At 50.6% G+C, this 16,830-nt stretch overlaps 1 gene segment (V, D, J or C); it reads left to right on the forward strand.

Annotated features, from left to right (window-relative positions):
• The first annotated feature begins 357 nt into the window (after positions 1-357).
• Positions 358-1,705, forward strand: LOC130882235 (Ig alpha chain C region-like). The segment is given in 3 exon segments: positions 358-568; positions 791-1,111; positions 1,314-1,705. Coding segments are annotated over 3 exon segments (924 nt in total).
• The last annotated feature ends 15,125 nt before the right edge of the window (positions 1,706-16,830 follow it).

The following is a 16,830-nucleotide window of genomic DNA, read 5'->3' on the forward strand; positions in this document are numbered from 1 at the left end:
ATCCCAGCACTCGGGAGGCAGAGGCAGACGGATCTCTGTGAGTTCGAGCCCAGCCTGGTCTACAAAGAGCTAGTTCCAGGACAGGCTCCAAAGCTACAGATTAAACCCTGTCCCAAAAAAATATAAGTAAATAAATAAATAAATAAATAAATAAATAAATAAATAAGAAGAGACAGGCGTGGTCCTTTCCCCAGAAACTCTCAAGATAGGCAGACAAAGACTACTATCTCACTCATGTTGTATGTTCCAGAGCCCAAGAGATCTCCCACCATCTACCCACTGAGCCTCCCACAATCTGTGTCAAAGGACAAAGTGATAGTTGGCTGCCTGATTCAGGATTATTTCCCATCTGGAAGTATGGACGTGACCTGGAGTAAGAGTGGAAATAATATAAGTGAAGACAATAAGACAGACTTCCCGCCTGTCCTGGCCTCCACGGGCCGGTACACCATGATCAGCCGGTTGACCCTGTTAGCTGACCAGTGCCCAGCTGACGATTTTGTGACATGCTCCGTGGAACACGACTCTGATCCCGCCAAAGATGTGGAAGTGCCCTGCACAATACCTGGTGAGGAAGTCATCTGGGGTGGGATAAGTGCTACCCTAACCTGGTATCTGGACCCATGTGCAACATCAGGGAACCTTGGGTGCCTCCAGAGCAGCCTTTCTGGCCAGTCCATGGAGGGAGCATGGATAGGTCAGGAGGAGCTGAGGTCCAAGGTATCCAGAGAAGGGGACAGGGAAGGATAAAGGAGGAATATGCTGATTTGCTAGGACTTCTCCGTTACAGTTCCCCCACCAGATTGCTGCGAATCCCGCCTGACACTGCTCCGGCCAGCTCTCGAGGACCTGCTCATGGGTTCAGAGGCCAGCCTCACATGTACAGTGAGGGGCGTGAAAAAGGGCGAGATACCCGTTTTCACCTGGCAGCCCAGCACTGGGAAGGACGCAGTGACGAAGGAACCTGTGCTGGACGCCTGCGGCTGCTACAGTGTGTCCAGCGTCCTGCCTGGCTGTGCTGAGCGCTGGAACAGTGGGGAGAAGTTCACGTGCACAGTTAAACTCCCTGGCCAGTCTGACACCCTAACTGCCACAATTGCCAAAGTCACAGGTAGGCCCAGATGCACCCTGGGACGTCATATTGACATTCCAGGCTTACATGCTGCCTCCTCCCTCTAACACATTCGCTCACCTGCTCCCACCCTTATGTCACGAGGGAAACTGAGGCTATCTGAGGGACTTCCCAGAATGGAAGGGCAGGGGGATCTTAGATCTCCTTCTCTGAGCCATCATCCCTTCCCTTTGTCTTCCAGACCCCTTGCTACCCCAGGTCCACCTGCTGCCGCCGCCGTCGGAGGAGCTGGCCCTGAATGAGCTGGTGTCCCTGACATGCCTGGTGCGAGGATTCTACCCTGAAGATGTGCTGGTGCGTTGGCTGCATGGAAACCAGGAGCTGTCTCGTGAAAACTACCTGGTGTGGAAACCCAAGAAGGAACTAGGCGAGGGTCCCACCACCTATGCAGTGACGAGCGTGCTGCGTGTGCCTGCTGATGCGTGGAAACAGGGTGACAACTACTCCTGCATGATTGGCCACGAGGCTTTGCCCATGGGCTTCACCCAGAAGACCATCGACCGTCACGCGGGTAAACCCACCCAAGTCAATGTGACTGTGATCACGTCAGAGGCAGATGGCGTCTGCTACTGAGCCACCCTGCCCGCCCCTATTCCTTAAATAAACTCTGTGCTCATCCAAAGTATTCCTGCACTTCCATCCAGTGCCTGTCCATCAAATCATCCTCGGATGATAGAACACTGGGAGGGGTCAGGGCCCAGGGAGGGAGGACCACCCACCACCTGAGCCTCTGAGGGCTCAGAGCTTCGAAGACTCTTCACACCTAGAATATATGTGTATGCATGTACATGTATCAGTGAGTACTTATGGATGTGTGTCCAGGTGCCTTTGTGTGTGTACTGCGTGTGACAAGTGAATTCATGTGTGCCTATGAGTATGCAATAGGTACATGTATTGGTATGAGTGAACATGTATACACCTATAAGTGTGAGGATATCTGTGTCCTGGTGAGCATGTGTGTACCTATGTATACCTATGAGTATGCTCGTGTCTGTCTGTGTATGGTCATGTTTGTGTGTGCTTGTGAGTGTGTGTACCTGCCATGTAAGTGTGCCTTGAATAGGAGGGGAGGATAAGTTGGAGATGAAATCCAAGGTGAACAGAGTAAGCCAAGGCAGGAAAAGCACAGGGGAGAGTCCCAGGGGCAGTAGTTTGCGACAGAACTACTCCGAATGGTGGGTGGTATGGCTGTGTATTGAACTGCAGCTTCTGACTCTGGCAAAAAAGGGGTAGAAGGGGCAAGAGAGTAGCAAGATCAAGGCTGGTACCATCTGGTGGTTACAGCAGGAATGGTGAAGGGATGAGAGGCTGAATAATTCAAGGGGTGCTTGAAAAGGAAGATGGCACCCACCCTCAGTAGAACAGCCCTGAATGCAGACATGCACAGCCATGCAGGGTGACTCATGGGAAAGAGCTATGATGTCGTGCAGACAGCCCCCAGCAACACTCTGCTCTGTGTGCATGCACATGGGCATACATGTCCACACATACTAACATTTGCACACACACACACAGACCTGAACCCTGCCGGAGAAGGAAGTTCACACCCCACACCCAGCTTATGGAAAGCAAGGGGAGTCCCCTCCCAATCTCCCAACAGAATTCCTAGGCCCAACCCTAAGAAACTACACACAGCTCATGGACACGGCCATAGGAGCCTCCTAGGTGGCCCCTGCACCCTGCCTGCCCTTCCTAACTCAAATAGCCCTTCCCACCCTGAGCCCAAATATAACAAACCACAAACAGGGTACTGGAACAGGAGCACACCATAGGGACCTCTCCCACATGGACACCCCCAGCACACAAAGTCCTACAACCAGGTATACCTGGCACCAGGATGCCCACAAGAGGGCAGTGGGGCCCCTGCACCTGTGTCACAGGCCTTCAGAACCTCTGCAGGGAGCCAGTTTCTAACAACTTCCCTTTGCTCTAAGAGCTACAGGGGGGTAAAGGCCCATACACACCCTGAACACTCTCCCCCTCGGAAGTCCAGTTCCCTAAGAACAGCAAGAGCAGCAGACCAACTTGGGAAATCTGACCCAGAAGCCACCTATGGTCAACAACCCATGGAGTCCAAGGCCTGGCCCATAGCAGGGAATTCTAGTAAGAAAGAGACAATAGGTGAAGGACTGAGCCCACAAGGGAGAGCAGGTGCTCAGGAGAGAGGATGGGCAGGTGGGTGAGAAGGTGGGTGGGTGGGTGGATATACAGATGAATGGATGGAATGATGGATGGACTGATGGATGGGTAGAGAGAGAAAGATGAGATTGTCTATATCAGCAGATGACAAACGGTTCCCACTTCCACTTAACATGGAAGCTCTGTGCACTGGGACCCTGAGGACAGCAGGGTTGTCTGAGCTTTATCCCCTTTATCCCCTTTATCCCCTTTATCCCCTTTATCCCTCTATTGACAACTCCCCCAACCTTCAAGTCACAATTCTTGATAATACAGCAGAGTCCTCTGGTCGCATGTCCAGCCTCTGAGATGCCAACCTCATGCCCAGAAATTGTGTTGGGTGGTATCTTTTTAAGGCTGTCTGATTTTGTCCAACCTCCGTACCCAGGCCAACATCAGCCTAAGAACTGGGGCTTAGTGAGAGGTCATTAAATATCTAGATAGAACTAAGACCCAAGTGGCCTTGGGCTCAAACTCTTGTTGGAGTCACAAAGACAGCAATAACCCTCTTGCCATGCCAGTTCTCTAATTAAGGTCGCCTGAGAGAGGACCTGAGAGAGTTGTCTTGGGGGCATCTCAAGAACTGCAAGGATTCCAGCCCCTTAACTGAGACCCTGCCTCCTCAGACTCCCTGAGCAAACCTCTGCCCAGTTCTAAGGAACTTTCACCACCACATCCCCAAAGCACAAGGCATAGATAAAGGGAAGCCTTAGGCCTGGACCCCCATCCCCATGGGTTTGGGTCTATAAGGTCATCTTTGTCTTACAGAACATCAAGAGCCACTTCCCTGTGTGATGCTGGACCCGTCCCAGGACATCCTGGAGGAAGAGACGCCTGGCGCCAGTCTATGGCCCACCACTGTGACCTTCCTCACCCTCTTCCTACTGAGCCTGTTCTACAGCACAGCACTCACTGTCACAACTGTGCGAGGCCCATTTGGCAGCAAAGAAGTCCCCCAGTACTGATCAGAAGCCAGCCACAGGTGGCAGTCATGGAGATGGTGGGTTGTGGGGGTTCTGGGGGTCCATTCAGGATATGCCTGTCCTCTCCACAAGTGGCCTTGCAACCCTTCACAGACATTAAGGGAATGGGAGTAAAGGATGACAGCCATCTCTGGATTTAATCCAGTCTTCCACAAGCCAGGGCTGAGACAAAGGCAAAAGTGAAGACATAGCCCAACTCCAGGATGGCATAGCCCAACTCCAGGATGACATAGCCCAACTCCAGGATGACATAGCCCAACTCCAGAATGACATAGCCCAACAACTCCAGAATGACATAGCCCAACTCCAAGATGACATAACCCAACTCCAGAATGACATAGCTCAAACCTAGTATCTCCTCTGGCTGATCACTCTTGTCTTTGCAGGGACAAAGCATGGAGAAGGTCCTGTACATTTCAGAGCTAAGACCTGTGTGACAATTGCCCAACCCCTACTCACATACTTTCCTGAGCAATAAACTGATGCGAAAAAGCACAACTTCTTACTCTCAAAGACAAAAATTAACAAAGAATGGCAGAAGATCAGGGAAAGTATGGTGATACCAGACTAGAGTGTGCTTACATCATAGAATGTGGGGATATTGGGTATGGTAGACCCAGGGTGCCCAAAGTCTGAGACATAACGTGGAATTATGTGTGACTGAATCCAAGTGCTTAACACTGGCTTCATCAAGGGGTGGTATGTGTAGCCTCTTCAGACATGATGCCAGGTCATCAAACTTCATCTCTGGGCCTGATTTCTAAACATTTGGTCAGGGTACTTTTCACCAAGGGTGGACAATGGACACCAACCTGGTCTTGGTTGCAGACCCTGATCACTGAGCACTGATTTTGGAAACTGAACCCTGATCCTGTTCAAGACCTCCAGCCATGATCATGAGGCCCTGGTTCTGACCACTAATTCCATGTCGAGATCACTCATTCTAATCACTAATCCTTGGTTCTGATCACTGATTCTTGGTTCTAATCACTGAGCCCTGGTCCTGATCCCTGATCCCAGGTCCAGATCATCTAGCCAAGTAGAGATCACTGAATCCTAGTCCAGATCACTGAATCCTGCTCCTAATCACTGGGTCTGGTCCTCATTACTGAATCCCAGTCTTGACTACTGATCACTAGTCTTGATCATTAATATCTAATCTGACCCTAATCACTGGCCCATGGTACTGGTCACTGGGTCCTGTGCAGATCACTGATTCCTAATCCATATCAATAAAACCCTGTTCCTAAACACTGTTCATGGGTCTATATCACCAGATCCAGTCCTGATCACTGGATCTTAGACCTGGTTACTGATTCCTGGTCCTCATCACTGAAACCTAGTCCTCAACACCCAGCCCTGGTACTCATCTTTCAGCCCTGGTCCTCATCACTGACTACTGGTCATTATCACTCAGGACTGGTTCTCATCACTCAGCCCTGGTCCTCATCACGGACAATTGGTCACTATCACTCAGCCCTGGTCCTCATCACGGACAATTGGTCATTATCACTCAGCCCTGGTTCTCACCTATCAGCCCTGGTCCTCATCACCGAACCCTGGTCCTCACCACTGAACCTTGGTTATCATCACTGATCTGTGGTTATCATCACTGAGCTCTGGTCTCAAGCAGAATGCTTGGGTTCTGACCACCAGACTGAAGAAAAGAAGAAAACTAGGCCCAGGTTCTGATAACTGGTTTTGGGATCTGTTTACTAGGTTGTGGTCCTGGTCCTGGTCCTGGTCCTAGGAATTTGACATTAGTCCACATCTGCGCAATGGGCCTAGGTTCTAATAACTGGACCCTGGTACTGATCAATGGGCCCCCACATAGGCAATGGGCCCTGTATATGACACTGACTTCTAAGTAATTTCTGCTTACAAACACTGGTCCTGCACCCCGGTCCTCAGCTCACATGTGTTTGTCTGAGGCCCAAGGCCACAGTGGGCTTTACAAGAAGTCCCTTTTCCATTGTGAGCCCCATTCTCATTAAGAAGATACCTGCAGGCTCAGAGGGAAGGTTCCAGAGGCCCTCAACACTGTCCACTCATGGGCTGCAGTGAGACAGTGACCCCTTTGCTCATCTGTCTTTCCCAGTCTCAGAAGAAGGGAATGGAAACAAAGCAAGCCCAGGCCAGATGAGCTGGAACCTCTGGTCTGGGGTCTCGAGATCTGGGGTCAGCACTGTGGAGGGGGTTGCGGTACAGGTGTGGGGGCAGGGCAGGGATGGGCATGTTTGTTACACTTGTTTTTCTTTCTTCTGAAGTCTCTGTTGTCGATCACCTGCTGAAACACTCAAAATAGCTCAGAGAACTGAGGGTAGCTGAGTCATCATGAGCCCAGCTCAGCCCAGGTGCCCCAAACCAGAACTGCTGTTCTGAGAATCACACTCCACACTAGACATGGCCAGGTGGCCCTGGGGTCTGGGCCTGGATGAGGGGTTGGAGCCAGAGGAGCCTGCCAGGCACTGAGGAGGCCCCAGCCCCCAGCACTCAAGGCCAGGCAGGGCCATCCACAGTCAGGCCTTAGCGAGGCCATGTTCTGACCGGATGAGAATGAATCCAGTTGAGAACAACTATGGTCTTCCCAGGGTCACACTAAGTCAAGCAGTGTCAGCCAAGGTCGACCAAGACCAGCTGAGGTCAGCCAGAAACAGGCCAGGGTCGCACAGGCTGTTCTGTTGGACTAGGGTAGTCAGATGAGCAGGGCCTGGTGATGCAGAATGGAGAGTGTGCGTTCACCAGGCAGGCAGGTCCCTCACTGCCCTGTGCTCCCTGAGTGTTTCCAGACTGCAGGAGGTTGTGGACGAAGGTCACAGAGCCCCGGACTAGTAATAAATGTGCAGAAGGCTGCGAAGGACAAGAACTTGTCTGCAGGTGGATAACAAGCTGTACCAGAAGTCTGCAGACCCCAGGGGAGACCCTCATTAGGGTCAAGCTGTAGGATCAAAGCTGAACTGAGCCTCAGGGTTGAGGAAGAACAGAAGCAATCTGCAGGACCCTGGAGGCCATGCGGGCAATGGGCAGGATGGAGTCCAGACAGACGAACGGGCAGACAGTGAGATGTAATACAGTGAACCATGTCAACAATGGGAACTGAACCAGACGAAAGCTTCTGGGAAACTCTGGGCTTCTCTGCCTCTGGATGTCTTAATGCATAGCATACACCAGGTGATCAGGTGACAGCTCAGTGGGGCCATTGCCACCATAGTGTTAGGTGTCCTCCTGTTCATGGGGATCAGGTGAGGGGTGCTGCACCTTTCCTTAGAGTCTGTGTATGGTAAGTTCTCAGCCCGCATTTCCTGACATGATTTTAATGAATCTAGATGTCCCACAATCTCAACTACCTATGATAAATTTATAGGGTGACATGTTATTTAGGGATGAACTACGTGTCAATCTTTGCCTCACAGAGGTGCAGGGCAGGTGGTGTTCTTACATATCCACCAAGGTGTGTGCCATCCTCTATCTTCAACATGGAGGCAAAAGCCATTGGTAGAGTGAAATTCCTCAGGGAAAGGGACAGTTTGAGAAGGTCACAATTTCTCACAATGTGGAGAGATTTAAAGCAGGACACAGATTGACACTGGCACAAAGACAATGGGAGAGACACAGAAGGGGACGCAGAGACACAGAGGGAATGAGACAGAACAGAGACACACAGGGACCAAGAAGGGGATGCAGAGAAACAGAGAGAATGAGACAAGACACACAGGGATGAAAAAGGGGATGCAGAGGGACAGAGAGAATGAAACAGTACAAAAACACAGAGAGAGAAGAGAAACAAAGGAAAGAAGAGATGCAGAGACTGGGGTGAAAAAGACAGGGACAGGGAAAGACAGAAAGACGGGTGCAGTTGAGAGAGACATACATAAGAAGGGAGAGACAAGAATGAAGCAGACAGACACAGACAGAGGGACAGCAATGGTGCCCAGCCAACAGTCAGATGCAGGCCCTGACACACACTCTCAGGTGAAGGCCATGCACCCACAGAGCCATGCGTGAGCAGTCCTCAGACTCAGACCCACAGCACTCATACCCAGTCCATGCAGACACAAACACAACATCTGCCTGCCTGCTCCAAACTTCAAGCCCATCTACCTGATCCCTCTCCTCCAAGCCCACAGTGGCTCACTGAGGATAGCTCAGCCTGGACACTTCTTTTGGGGCTTAGTAAACAGCCTGAGCATCCGAGGTCACAGTAACTGCCACTTGCTGGCCCTGGACTCCCTGAGAGCTGGGAGCATAGCCTTTGGTCAGGGTGGTCTAAGGGAGGGCTCCTATCAGGATTTGTCCACATGAAGCCCAGACATAAGGAGACAGACCACCGTATGTGGGACAGTACAGGTGGCTCTGAGAGATCAAGGCCTGTCCTGGTCAGAACATAAGGAAATGGTAGCTGGGGGACATCACACCTGCTGGGCTGGCCTGTCTTCCCCACCCGAGGTCACAGGCATATTCCCAGTGCACTACTTTGTTCCTGGTAACAAGGTCTGCAGGAACAAATACAAGAACCTACAAAGAAACAGAACCAGTCAGATTCCAGCCTCCAGGGATGAGGAAGGACGAATAAAGGCACAGGACTCAGTTGGGACCTGAGATCCCACACAAGAAACAGCTCACCCAGCCTGTGAGCAGGATGTAGCCTTAGTCCATAGGAAGGAGAAGGAACCACAGAGGTCTTTGGGCTTCTGATACTCTGGTCCAGGAGCAGCAGGGTTCAGGGGCACAGGCCAGGTTAAGGTAGTGAGACAGGGGCAGGAGAGAGCTTTGGAATGACATGATGTGAGCCAGGGCTGTGCTCCTTTCAGCCTGGGTGTGTGGCTGCTGCCTCATGGAGAAAATCCCGAGAGTCCAGGCCGGGAACAGGGTCATCAGGGCTGAGTAGTGGCAGGTGGAAGGGTCTGAGGAGATGCAGGGGCTTTGTCCAAAATAATCATAGAATCAGCTCCCTCCTGCCCTCAATCAGTATACCGTGTGTGTGTGTGTGTATGTGGTGTGTGTGTGTGTGTATGTGTGTGTGTTTCCACACCTCATCCCACAGTTCTCTCACACTGGAAAACCCATCTGAAAAGGCAGTGGGATGGAGGTCCAGGATCGGGGTCTGGGACCCTTGGTGTCATATCCTCTGCAGTACAGAGAGTGCTCTAGGTGCAGGTGGGGACAGGCTCTGCAGTGTTCCTCATGAAGGGACAGGATGAGACATGTGCTGAAGTCCTTTGTCCATTCATAGACTTATCCCATACCTGACTCTACCTAAGACCACTGAAGTCTCCCAGGTCCATAACAGCTGACATAGGCTCTGCAGTGCTTTGAAACCTGGTCATCAGGAAAGAGTTCCTAGCCAGGCAAGATGGATTTTTCTAAGCTCTGCATCCAAAATGAGCAGATCTTCAGTAATTATCATTATCTAGTTATGATGGACAAGCCAGAACAAAGGCAATAGACTGCTTCATTGTCTGCTTCTCAGTGGTCTACCTGAGCAATAATATGTAGGTATTAAAGATTCATTTAATAAAACAAATCTCTTTTTTTTCTCTTTAGATTCAGGCTCTCTCTGTAGACCTGGCTGTCCCAGAACTCCCTATGTAGATCAGGAAGGCTTCAATTTTATTGAAATACTACTGCCTGTGCCCTCCTGGGTGCTAGAATTAAAAGCATATGCCACCGGCCACCAACCTAACTCATTTCTTCTGAGAGCAACATTCTTCCCCATCACATACTTAGTTCAAATTCCTTTATAACTGTTACTTAGCTTACAAAGTTGTGAATTCCCATAAGGCTTCCTATTGGGTCCCGAGCTTTGGCCAACCCAACCTTGACCCTCTGCTCTCTCCAATTACCCATGCTCCACACAATCTTTAAAATGAAAATCCCATGTGTTCTACTATCCCCTCAAATTAATCTTTTTTCTTTTGTAGAAGGTCTGTAGGTGGAATGCAGCTGTTTCATGCAGCCTTCACTCTGGTTGAGCCTCCTGACACCCAGCACTTCCCCATCCCCACACCCCCTCATGCCTGATTTGACCCATGTCCCCTCATGTGTTTGTCTTTCTCTTCACTCTGAGGATTTTCTTCCAGATCCTCTGCAGAGCTGGCTACTGTCACACACACCTTTCATCTGTTTTTCTTGTGGAAAGTTTTAACTTTCCTTGAATTTAATAGTTTTTCTGGGTCTAATACTCTGGGTTTAGAGTTGTGCTCTTTCAGAATCTGGAATATGTCTTTCCAGGCATCTGGCCTTGAAAGTGTCTTTTGAGGGACTGGAGAGATGATCAGTAGTTGAGAGCACCTGTTGCTCTTACAGAGGACTTGGACTTGATTCCTTGTTTCCACATGGCAGCTAACACACATCTGTAGCTCCAGTTCAAGAGGATTCTAGGCCCTTCTCTGGCAGCAATCTGGAAAGGTCAGCACAGCAAGCCCTGCTGATGCAGAAAGAAGAATGGATGTCCCTGCCAGGCTGGGCTCCACAGGGGCCAGGACCACACTACACAGGGCCTCCCCCATTGCTGCCCAGTCACAGGTGGTTCGAGACCGTGGGGACAGTCCTTGGGACACATAGAATTTTCTGGTCTCATACCCAATGAAACTGAGGCCCAGAAATGAAGAGTGAAATAGTTCAAGAAGGGACAAACAAGGAAAATGTGACACAGAGACACTGAGAGACAGAGAGGGTGAGAGAACAAAGAGGGTGAGAGAAAGAGACAGAGAAAGACAGAAACAGTGAGACACTGACAGAAAGGGGGACACTTAGACACATGTAGAGACAGAGATGAGGTGAGGGGGACTCAGACACTGAGAGACACTGGAAAAGACAGCAGAGACACTGAGTGAGATGGAGAGACACTGAGAGAGACAGCAGAGTCAGAGGGACAGCAATGGCTCCCAGCCAGCACTCAAATGCAGGCCCTGACACACACTCTCCGGGAAGGCCATGCACACACAGAGCCGTGCATGAGCAGTCCTCAGACTCAGACCCACAGCACTGACATCCAGTCCATGCAGACACAGAAACAGCACCTGCCTGCCTGCTCCAAACCTCAAGACCATCTACCTGATCCCTCTCCTCCAAGCCCACAGTGGCTCACTGAGGATAGCTCAGCCCGGACACATCCTATAGGGCTTAGTAAACAGCTTGAGCATCCGAGGTCACAGTCACTGCCACTTGCTGGTCCTGGACTCCATGTCATACATCAGAGGGAATTGCAGGAGAGCTGGGAACATAGCCTGTGGTCAGGGTGGTCTAAGATACAGGCTCTTATCAGGATTTGTCCAGATGAAGCCCAGACACAAGGAGACAGATGGTCGGGGGACAGTGCAGGTGGCTCTGAGAGATTCATGGCCAGTCCTGGTCAGAGCACAAGGAAATGGTGGCTGAGGGACATCACACCTGCTGGGCTGGCCTGTCTTCTCCACCCGAGGTCACAGGCACCTTCCTAGTTCTATACTTTGCTCCTGGTAACAACATCTGCAGGAACAAATGTAAGAATCTACAAAGAAACAGAACCAGTCAGATTCCAGCCTCCGGGGATAAGGAAGGACGAATAAAGGCAGAGGACTCAGTAGGGGCCTGAGATCCCACACAAGGAGCAGCTCACCCAGCCAGTGAGCAGGGTGCAGCCTTAGTACACAGGGAGGAGAAGGAAGCACAGAGGTCTTTGGTCTCCTGATATTCTGGTCCAGAGGGAGCAGGTTGTTCAGGGACACAGGACAGGTTAAGATAGTGAGACAGGGGCAGGAGAGAGCTTTGTAACGACATGGTGTGAGCCTGGGCTGTGCTCTTTTCAGCCTAGGTGTGTGGCAGCTCCCTCATAGATAAGATACTGTGAGCCCAATCCCGGAAAGGGTCCTCAGGGCTGAAAAGTGGCAGGCAGCAGGATCTGAGGAGATGCAGGGGCTTTGTCCAAATTAATCATAGACACATATCTAAGAACCAGGCCTGCCTCCAACCTGCCCTCAGTCAGTGTCATGTGTGTGGATGTGGGTGTGGGTGTGGGTGTGGTGTGTGTGTGGATGTGGGTGTGTGTGTGTGTGTGGTGTGTGTGTGTGTGTGTGTGTGTGTGTGTGTGTCTTCCCACACCTCGTCCCACAGTTCTCTCACACTGGAAAACCCATCTGAAAAGGCAGTGGGGTGGAGGTCCAGGATCGGGGTCTGGGACCCTTGGTGTCATATCCTGTGCAGGACAGAGAGTGCTCTGAGTGCAGGTGGGGACAGACTCTGCAGTGTTCCTCACGATGGGCCAGGCTGACACATGTGCTGAAGTCCTTTGTCCATTCACCGACTTATCCCATACCTGACTCTACGTAAGACCACTGATGTCTCCCAAGTCCATATCAGCTGACATAGACTCTGCAGTACTATGAAATCTAGTCAGCAGGAAAGAGTTCCTGGCCAGGCAAGATGGGTTTTTCTAACCTCTGTATCCAAAATAAGTAGATCTTCAGTAATAAGCAATTATCTAGTTATGATGGACAAGCCAGAACAAAGGCCATAGATTGCTTCATTGTGGGCTTCTCAGTGGTCCCCCTGAGCAATAACATGTAGGCTTTAAAGATTCACTAAATAACACAAATCCTTTTTCCTTCTTTTTAGAGACAGGCTCTCTCTGGCCACTGGCCCCAACCTAACTCATTCTTCCCCCATCACGTACTTAGTTCAAATTACTTTATAAATGTTACTTAGCTTACAAAGTTGTGAATTCCCATAAGGCTTCCTATTGGGTCCCTAGCTTTGGCCAACCCAGCCTTGACCCTCTGCTCTCTCCAATTCCCCATGCTCCACACAATCTTTAAACTGAAAATCCCGTGTGTTCTACTATCCCCTCAAATTAATCTTTTTTCTTTTGTAGAAGGTCTGTAGGTGGAATGCAGCTGTTTCATGCAGCCTTCACTCTGGTTGAGCCTCATGACACCCAGCACTTCCCCATCCCCACCCCTCCTCATGCCTGATTTAACCCATGTCACCTCATGTGTTTTTGTCTTTCTCTTCAGTCTGAGATATTACTTACAGATCCTCTGTAGAATGGCTAGTATCAAAACACCTTTCATCTGTTTTTGTTGTGGAAAGTTTTAACTTCTTGAATTTAATAGTTTTTCTGGGTCTAATACTCTGGGTTTAGAGTAGTGCTCTTTCAGAATCTGGAATATGTCTTTCCAGGCATCTGGCCTTGAAAGTGTCCTTTGAGGGACTGGAGAGATGATCAGTAGTTGAGAGCACCTGTTGCTCTTGCAGAGGACTTGGACTTGATTCCTTGTACCCACATGGCAGCTAACAACCATCTGTAGCTCCAGCTCAGGAGGATTCTAGGCCCTTCTCTGGCAGCCATCTGGAAAGGTCAGCACAGCAGGCCTGCTGATGCAGAAAGAAGAATGGATGTCCCTGCCAGGCTGGGCTCCACAGGGGCCAGGACCACACTACACAGGGCCTCCCCCATTGCTGCCCAGGCACAAATGGTCCTTGACTGTGGGGACAGTCCTTGGGACACATGGAAGGTTCTGGTCTCATACCCGATTAAACTGAGGTCCAGCAATGAAGAGTGAACCAGTCCCAGAAAGGGACACACATGGAAAATGTGACACAGAAGTCCTGAGAGAGATAGAAAGATAGAGACACCGAGGAAGACAGAAACACGGAGCCATTGAAAGAGATAGGGAGACACTTAGAGAGAGACACAGGACAGAGACGAGGTGAGGGAGACACAGAGACATCACAGATACAGAAAGACTAGGAGATGCTGAGTGAGAGACAGAGAGACACTGAGCGAGACAGCAGAGACAGTGAGAGACAGCAGAGACAGAGACAGTGAGAGACAGAGATGGGAACAATGAGGAAAAAAATGAGAGACAGGAGACCAGGGACCTTAAGACATGGAGAAACACTCTGTGTTTGAACAAAGAGACACAGAGACACAGACTCAGATGGAAAGAGGAACTGGGAGAGATGAGAACAAGGAGACAGAGACCCTGAGTCAGAAAGACAGAAGGATGTACAGAGACAGAAAGGGGTCCATGGTACAAAGAGATAGTGACTTTGACAAAGACACAGTGACAGAGATGAGCATCCAACAGGAAAGGGGAGACACAGAGTCCAGAGGTAAAAGATAGAGGCACAGGGAGAGACAGTGCAGACGAGACGGACAGACAGAAGAAGGGAGAGACCACAAGAGACAGACAGACACAGACAGAGGGACAGCAATGGCACCCAGCACTCAGATGCAGTCCCTGACACACACACTCAGGGAACGCCATGCACACACAGAGCCATGCGTGAGCAGTCCTCAGACTCAGACCCACAGCACTCATACCCAGTCCATGCAGACACAGACACAGCACCTGCCTGCCTGCTCCAAACCTCAAGCCCATCTTCCCGCTCCCTCTCCTCCAGGCCCACAGTGACTCACTGAGGATAGCTCAGATTCCATGAGACTTCCCATGGGACGTAGTGACCAGCATGAGCTCAGGGTCCACAGTCTCCATCACTTGCTGGCCCTGGACCCCATGCCATGCTTCAGGAAAAGATGTCAAAGCAGGGCACATGGCCTCTGCTTGGTATGGCCTGGTGAACAGGCTTCACCATGTCCTGGCCAGGTACGGCCCAAACATAAAGTGTGCAGAAGATGGTGGGCAGAGCTCAGCTGAGACAGTGTGGCCAGTTTTGTCCAGAAGCAGGAATGGCTGCTCCAGGAACTGAACATCCCGGGTCTGCTTCCCACTCTCCTTAAGGTGTTGGCACACGACTCACCCTGCACCAAGTTCCCTACAATTTACTGTTCAGGGCATGCCTCTGGATATCAGAGACACACAGAGACTGGTAATATTCTGGAAGGGACTAGTCCCAGGGAATAGAGGGGAAGGGGAAGTATGAGAGGGCCTCATCGGGGACTCTGGGATCCCAGCCCTCAGGACAGCTTGTGAGAAGCACATGCAGGGATATGACTCAGGACACTGATGGGCACCAGGAGGTCACAGCGCTAGAGGCCTGGAGGGTTGAAGACGTGGGCAGGGGTCCTGTTGGGCTCCTCCTACTCTGGTTCAGGAGCAGCTGGCCAGGCAGGGGCACAGGGCAGGGTAAGGCATTGAGACAGGACATGAGAGATCTCTGAGACCACATGGTGTGAGGCTGGGCTGTGCTCTAACTGAGCCTAGGTGTGTGGCAACTGCCTCATGGAGAAGACACCAAGTGTCCATGAAGAAGAAAAAAGTGGTCAGTGCTTAGGGGACACATGGTCTGAGGTGGGGGTGGGGCTTTGTCTCCATTTAAAAGGAACATTTAAGCATATTTGGACACAGATCTAAGAACCAGGCCTAGCTCCCACCTGCCGTCAGTCAATGTGCTGTGTGTGTATGTATGTTTGTGTCTGTGTCTATGTGGTGTGTGTGTGTGTGATGTGTGTATGTGTGTGTGGTGTATGTGTGTATGTGGTGTGTGTGTGTCTGTGTATGTGTGGTGTGTGTGTGGTGTGTGTGTATGTGTGTGTGATGTGTGTATGTGTGTGTGGTGTGTATGTGTGTGTATGTGTGTGTGTGGTGTGTGTATGTGTGGTGTCTGTGTGATGTGTGTGTATGTGTGTGTGGTGTGTATGTGTGTGTGTTGTGTGTGTGGTGTGTGTGTGTATGTGTGTGTGTGGTATGTATGTGTGTGTGTTGTGTGTGTATGGGTATGTATGTGTGTATGTGTGTGTGGAGTCTGTGGTGTGTGTGTATGTGTGTGTGTGGTGTGTGTGTGTATGTGTGTGTGGTGTGTATGTGTGTGTGATGTGTGTATGTGTATGTGTGATGTGTGTGTATGTGTGTGGTGTGTATGTGTGTGTGTTGTGTGTGGTGTGTGTATGTGTGTGTGGTGTGTGTGTGTGTCTTCCAGCACCTCATCTCACAGTTCTCTCGCAGTAAAAGACCCATTGAAATGCTTGTGCTCTGAGGTAGGTGCCCAGGATTGGGTTCTGTGACTCTTGGCGTCAGAACATGTGCAGAACAGAGAGCAGCACTCAGAGTGGAGGTGGGGACAAGCTCTGCAGTGTCTTCACAGACAGACACACCCAGCACTCTTGATGTTTTTACACATGTGTGTACAAGCATGTTCACACCCACCACAGTCCCCCATCTTTCCAGGGCCAGCATCCTCCTCCTTGGTGGCTCACTCCCACTTCTAGCCTTTCCCTCAGACCAGAACCCTGTACCAGCCTTTCTCGGGGAGCTCATGTAGCCACCGGGCCTGATATTGGTGGCTACCCCTGCTGTCCCCATGGCTGCTAGAGGTGCTGGGCCACCATGAGTACAGACTGGAGCACACCAATTGCCCAGGGTCAACAGAGTCCAGACACTGAAGGGACTGGCCAGAAGGCTATGTAGACCTAGATGTCACTTAACCAAGGCCTCTCTTCACAGTATGTTATTTATGAAAGCTCACACAGTGAGATTTTATTTTGTTTATTCCTCTTTGCCTGCTAACTGGAAACCTTCTAGCTAGAATGTCCTTTCTCTGCCTGTTGGCTGTGGAGAGAGATCCTTTAGGTATGTTCCTAATGCGGTGCTGCCC

Source organism: Chionomys nivalis, chromosome 10 (assembly GCF_950005125.1).
Source record: "Chionomys nivalis chromosome 10, mChiNiv1.1, whole genome shotgun sequence".
Taxonomy (NCBI): domain Eukaryota; kingdom Metazoa; phylum Chordata; class Mammalia; order Rodentia; family Cricetidae; genus Chionomys; species Chionomys nivalis.